This window comes from Octopus bimaculoides, chromosome 2 (assembly GCF_001194135.2).
Source record: "Octopus bimaculoides isolate UCB-OBI-ISO-001 chromosome 2, ASM119413v2, whole genome shotgun sequence".
In the NCBI taxonomy this organism is placed as follows: Eukaryota; Metazoa; Mollusca; class Cephalopoda; order Octopoda; family Octopodidae; genus Octopus; species Octopus bimaculoides.
In genome coordinates, this window is record NC_068982.1 from 129,959,310 (window position 1) to 129,965,767 (window position 6,458).

The window sequence follows — 6,458 nt, forward strand, 5'->3', positions numbered from 1 at the left end:
TATATATATATATATATTCGAAGTAGCTGTGGGGAAAAAATTGCGAAACATTGTCCTTGATCAGAGGTGTTCTTAAAAAACAACATATTAGATAAAACAGTTCGAAGTAGATTATTCCCGAAAATACGAGATGGTTATAGATGGAAGTCTTCGATCATATGTCTGCTTGGTCAAGGTCGACCTTGGGCTAAATAAAAACAACAATATTGTAATATTCTGACGGGCCAATGAGGGAATTTCTATGCGATCACTCGACTTGTTATAAATTGCTAAATATCCCTCTAATGATACCCTTAGGTGAAAAAGAACATGCTTGACAATAGAGTCAATGATATTGAAAATGACAGGATGGTCACAGATGGAATGACTCCGATTATAAGTTTGCTTAATCAGAGCTGATCAGAGGCTAAGCAACGTCATATGAAACTCACCAGGTCATGTGGTATTTCCTGTAAATTGATGCGTTTCGTGCCGCTACGCAGAAAAAACCCCCTTTATTCAGCATTGACGGTAAGCTAATGAATTGCTTACTAATTACATAATGGATGAGCAGACTCAGTAGAGTGACGAACAAAACAACGTCATGTTTAATTACTTAACTTTACGTTTTAAGTTGAAATTATACTGGAGTCATTTTTGTCTTTTATCCTTCAGTGGTCCATAAAAATTAGCACCAACAGAATACTGGAATCAACACAATCGACAAAACCATGCCCGATTATTTTAGACGTCTCGAAATCAATTTTACATTAATTGATTTGCTCAGACCATTATACTATATATCCCAGTAGTACCTTTGTACTATTGACTGATTTGACTAACTGTATGTGTAAGTGTTTTAACACAATTGCTCGTGGCCGAATATAAACCATCGATGTTTCAATCAGTAGGCTTTCTATTCGATCAGCAGACACTGTCACATGATTTATATACTCTGTCAGACTCTATGCGATATTTAAAAAAAAACTTACCCATCGAAGCTCTGTTGCAGAGGTTTGTATCACAGAAGCACCATTGTTCGTTTGAATAGCTGCGACAACTTTTGAGTGGTAAATGAGGTGGTAGGTCAGGATGTAAGTCGGTGCAGCCACGAAATATAACTGCAATGAGATATGCAGAGAAGATTTATTTAAAAATCATTATATAGTGGCTGTTGTTTTGTTTTCTCTTAATGTTGCTGATTAACGGCGAATTTTTTTTAAACACAGGTACAAGGCATCAGACTAGAAGTGGTATAGCTGAATGGTACTTTATTTTATCGCTTCCCACTCCCACAAAAGATTTGGGATCAAAAGTAACTTTGGGCGAGATTTGAACTCAAAATGTCAAAATTTCGTATTTTAACCTTTTGTCAATCCACTGCTTATTGCTCACACACACACACACACACACACACACACACACACACACACACACACACACACACACACACACACACACACATGCATGTGAACTGGCACAATCGGTAGCACGTCTGACAAAATGTAAAGTGACATTTTTCGCCTTTTTACGTTCTGAGTTCAATCCCTTCCTCCTGCTGGTCTTCACCCCTACAACTAAAAGACTGGCGTCCCGTACAGGGGAATGTTGTGATCTCGGTCACATGCGCTATTCTGTATAATGGTAGAAACGGTCGTATCGAAATAAATATTATCACTTTATCTAATCATGTTCCATGTTTAAATCGCGTTGACTTCAATTTTACTTTCCATTCTTCTGGAGTGGATAAGATAAAAACTAGTCAACTGTCTCTTTAAATGTTGATACGTTATATTGGTTTTGTGTCATTGTAAGTTCTCAAAGTAAATATTTATACTGATATCTTCTATTACATTATTATTTTATTTCTAAATATTTACATTCAAACTTTACATATGCTATATTGGTTTTGTGCCAATATAAAGTATGAATGTTTTCAGTTATACTAAACGGAATAAGAGCTGAGGATTGGCAGAATCGTTAGTGTTGGACAAAATGACTTGTATTTCTTCTGGCTCTTTACGTTCAAACTCAAAATCCTGCCGAGCTCAGCTTTGCTTTTGATCGTTTTTTTTTCATCATGTAAGAGTTGATACAATAAAGAACCTTTGGAGTTCCGGGGCCAATTCAGTCGATTAACCCCTCTCCACTCCAAATTTTAGGCCTTGTGCTTAAGTTAGAAACGTCAGAGCATTGGATTAAATGATACATTGTCTTTATTTCTGTACAATTTAGTTCTGAGTTCGAGGTCTAGTTTGCTTTGAAATCCATCGGGATTGATTAGAATGAACACCAATGATTACTTTTCTTCATCAGCAATAATTATCTTATATACTAGGATAATTTCTCAATATTTAGTTTCTTTACACACAACCATTAAATGGTGAGCCATTACGTATTCATAGCGACTCAGATTCACAGAGAGGGGGGATGGATGTTTGTGATGTAGACAAGTCAGTGTGAAGGTACCAGAAACTCAGGGTATCATGAGCTCAGGGGCAACACGTCTTGTGTTTAGGATTTTCGAAATAAAAGAGAACAAAATTTGAAAAATTCCTACATTTACGTTGGCACAGTATGATCGAATGGTTCACTTCGAACCACAAGCTCTCGAATTTGATTCCACCACATAGCATCTTCTTTAGCCTCAAGCCAAAGTGAGAAAAACTGGGTAGACTGAAACTGTGTCACGTTGAATCCATTACGGTTCATGTGTCAAAAGAATCCCCAGCCACTTACATGTTATTCAGGAGCAGGTAATTCAGTTGATCGAACAACAGAATCTTCGTCGTCGAACGGCAGAGGTCACCCTGTATTTACTCTTTGTGAAGATCTATCTATCTATCTATCTATATGTCTGTCTGTCTAAAAGGAAGAATTGAAGGGTGTCGATACTCAGCTTGTTCGAAGTACTAGCAACTATTTTCGCCAGGAATTCGCTCATCCGGGACTATAGTAGAAAACACTTGCTCAAGATGGAGTACGCAGTAGCACTGAACCTAAAACCGCGTGGTTGCGAAGTGAAATTTTAACCACACAGTTATGTCTGCGCCTATGTCATATTTATTCTCGAAGTTTCTTTTGTGACAAACATCGAAATTCGGACTCAATATATTTTAATTATATTACAAATGTTTTGTGATTTTCATCTGTTTTGTAAAATAAACTTAAGAATTCTGTCTAGGATGCTTGTTACTTACCGTTCGGATTTTGCTTTGTTACCCGAACGAAACAACTGCCATAGCAAGCTTCAGAATTGGTGAGATACGGAGCCGTAATACTTTGTGGCGGACAATAACTTTTTGATGTCTGCTGTTCGCCGCTGTAGCACACATAACATCTTTTACCCAGTCCTGGAATATATAGATAGTGATATAATTAAGTAAAGGTTAATATATTTAATGCCGTGAACTTAACTAGAAAGAAAAACAAATGTGGCGAAAAACAAGAATAGAACAGAACAATACATATCTACAGTATTAGTCAACAAGTATATATTAGAATTATTTCGGTAAGTATATCTTATCTTTCGCTTGTTTCAGTCATTGATCTGCAGCCATGCAGCCACTGGCTTGAAGGATTTAGTCAAAAAAATCGATTTCAGTACTTATTGTTTCAAAAGTCTGGTACTTACTTTTTGAGTACACAAACAAACTAACAACAGTTGTCAAGCGTTGTATGGTGGTGGTGTGATAAACATACGTACACACATATACAACGAGCTTCCTCACAGTTTCCACTTACCAAATTCATTCACAAAGCGTTTGTCGGCGCGGGTCTGTAATAGAAGACACTTGCTTAAGATGCCACGCTATGGGACTGAACCCGAAATAACGTGGTTGCAAATCGAACTTCTTAACCACATAGTCATGCCTGTATCGGTATCGGAGAATCTGAAGTCACCCATTAATACTATAACCTCATTAGCGAAGCATGTCAGCATATTTACTGAAATAGTGATGAGAATCACTAAGGAACTAGTTGGCATGCAAAAATAGATTTTATTTCAGAGAATAATAAACATACATACCCCCACACAAATACATGCACATCTAAGAGCGTTATGGCTTGCTCCAAGCATTTTTCCTTCGCTCTTTTTAATAGTTTCAGTCATAAGTCACACTAGGACATCATCTTTCACAAGCCTACTTGATCATGATTGACATGGAGTTTATCAGTATCTTTAACTACATCTGTCACTATAAAAAGAACTAAACTTGAAATACACTACTACTTGATTACGACATCTTTTGGTTCTTTGGAGGAAACGCCACCTCATCAATGTACATTGTTTCTTGTTGTTTTCTTTTGATATATTAATCTCTAAATGTGTGTTATAAAATGATTCATTTAGTTCAGTGTAGAACTGATGCCACTCGCAAGGCTAGCACTTCTGAGTTGACTTTATTATTTCTAAAATGTTTATCGTTACAGAAAAATAAATGAACGACTATGTTTTACCGCCATTACTTTACTTAGAAAAGGTCAAAATAAATCTTTATCTAGACGCTTCTTTCTTCTTGGGTGGTTTAAATTTACCATGGGCAACTAATATTGGTATTTATGCACGAATTTGAAGAAAAAAAAAAGCGAAAACATATTAAGAAAGCGTGTGTTAGTTAAACAAAGTATTTCGTTTGAGTGTAACATGTCCTTGGAAGCTTGTTTTATCGAGCAAATCGTTTATTCCTGCAATGTCTTCAAGTTTAGTGAAGAAAATAAAGAAAAAGATGAGTAATGGTAAAGGTTAGCCGCGGTCATTCTCACTAGAAAGCACACACAGCATTGTTTGACATCTACTGAAGTACTGGGGAATTCGAACAGTTAAACAAACCCATGTAAATAAATGTCCTGGGTGTGGAGTTGATTATATTTGTAGGCTGACGATCTGAGGTTGATAGATAGATAAACAGATAGATACATAGCTATAAGAAGGGTGATAGAGATAAATAAAGATGAGAAAGTGTTGGTAGTGAGATAGGTAAATAAATTAACAAAGTTAGAGCGTATGTGAGTATAGGTGTATGTGCGTGTGCATGTGTGAGTGAGTGTGTGTGTGTGTGTGTGTGTGTGTGTGTGTGTGTGTCTGTGTGTGTTTCTGTGTGTGAATTTCTGTGTGTATGTATATCGCAGGAATAAAAATGAGGGCTATGGTTGTGGTGTTGTGAAAATGAAGTTTGAACAGTCTCCCTTCCTCGCCAATGTATTTTTTCCTTGAGGGGTGGGGGTCTCTTTGCAATTTAACTTATAGAAGCATGATGAAACGACATTTAAGAAAAGTGTAACTAACTGGATTCTTCCGTTTCATTGGCTGCCTTACTCATTACACCTCAGAGAAGAGAGACACACCTATAACTGATTAAAATGTTTATTTGTTGGCATTCCGTCGCGGGTTCTAGTTGATCCGATCAACGGAACAGCCTGCTCGTGGCTGAGCACTCCACCGACACGTGTACCCTTAACGTAGTTCTCGAGAATATTCAGCGTGACACAGTGTGTCAAGGCTGACCCTTTGAATTACAGGCACAACAGAAACAGGAAGTAAGAGAAAGTTGTGGTGGAAGAGTACAACAGGGTTCGCCACCATCCCCTGCCGGAGCCTCGTGGAGCTTTAGGTGTTTTCGCTGAATAAACACTCACAACGCCCGGTCTGGGAATCGAAACCGCGATCCTATGACCGCGAGTCCGCTGCCTTAACCACTGGGCCATTGCGCCTCCACAAAATGTTTATTTAGGCAGATAATAAATAACCTTGTAATTCTTTCTCTGCTGCTTTCATTTTCTCTCACCCTTCACTATCCTCCCTTAACTTGCGTGCTTATTTATTTCAATAATAGGGTACTGTGTTCCATAAACGGGCCAATGAGATGTTCTCTCTATGTACTTCAGATCTTTTCTAAGTATTTTCAAATTGAATATATTTGTGGTCCATCGCGCAGTTGATGACATTTGGTGTTTCGTGTCTGATTTACTTTCATAAGCATTGCCGGTAATAGAAATGGAGAAATAGAGATATTTTCATATGTGTACGACATGGGTAAATGTAAATAAATTAATAAAATGTGAGCTATGATCCCTGTATCATAGTGTAAACTTTTACCCTGTCAGCTGTGAGTTCAAGCGGATCTATTTTAAAACGGGGGCCACATTTTTCATTAATGTTTTACGTAGTGTTTTTGGTACGGAAAGACTTTCAAACTTCGTATACTTATCTATTTTGTGTTATAGAACAGAAAAATATTTTTGTATTCGAATTTATTTCATGTAAAAAATTGTCTTATTTCGATAATTTCAACCAATCACTGACAAGTATTCAGTTGTTTATATTTACTCCTTTGGCTGATTAAGCGATGTAAAGCGTATTTAATCTCCATACCTTCGTTTTATTTGCTTTTTTCATTTTAAATTTGCTTTAACCCTAACCCTAACCTTAACCCTAACCCTAACCCTAGGGTTAGGGTTAGGGTTAGGGTTAGGGT

General features: G+C 37.1%; 1 protein-coding gene across 1 annotated transcript in view; it reads right to left on the bottom strand.

Annotated features, from left to right (window-relative positions):
• LOC106875938 (uncharacterized) overlaps positions 1–6,458 on the bottom strand; it is a 13,829-nt gene that overhangs the window by 3,003 nt on the left and 4,368 nt on the right. The window contains exons 2-3 of the mRNA XM_014924256.2: positions 3,180–3,332; positions 972–1,100 (exon numbers count right to left, since the gene is read on the bottom strand). Of these exons, the coding sequence (XP_014779742.1) occupies positions 972–1,100; positions 3,180–3,332 (282 nt within the window). The remainder of the gene's footprint in view (positions 1–971; positions 1,101–3,179; positions 3,333–6,458) is intronic.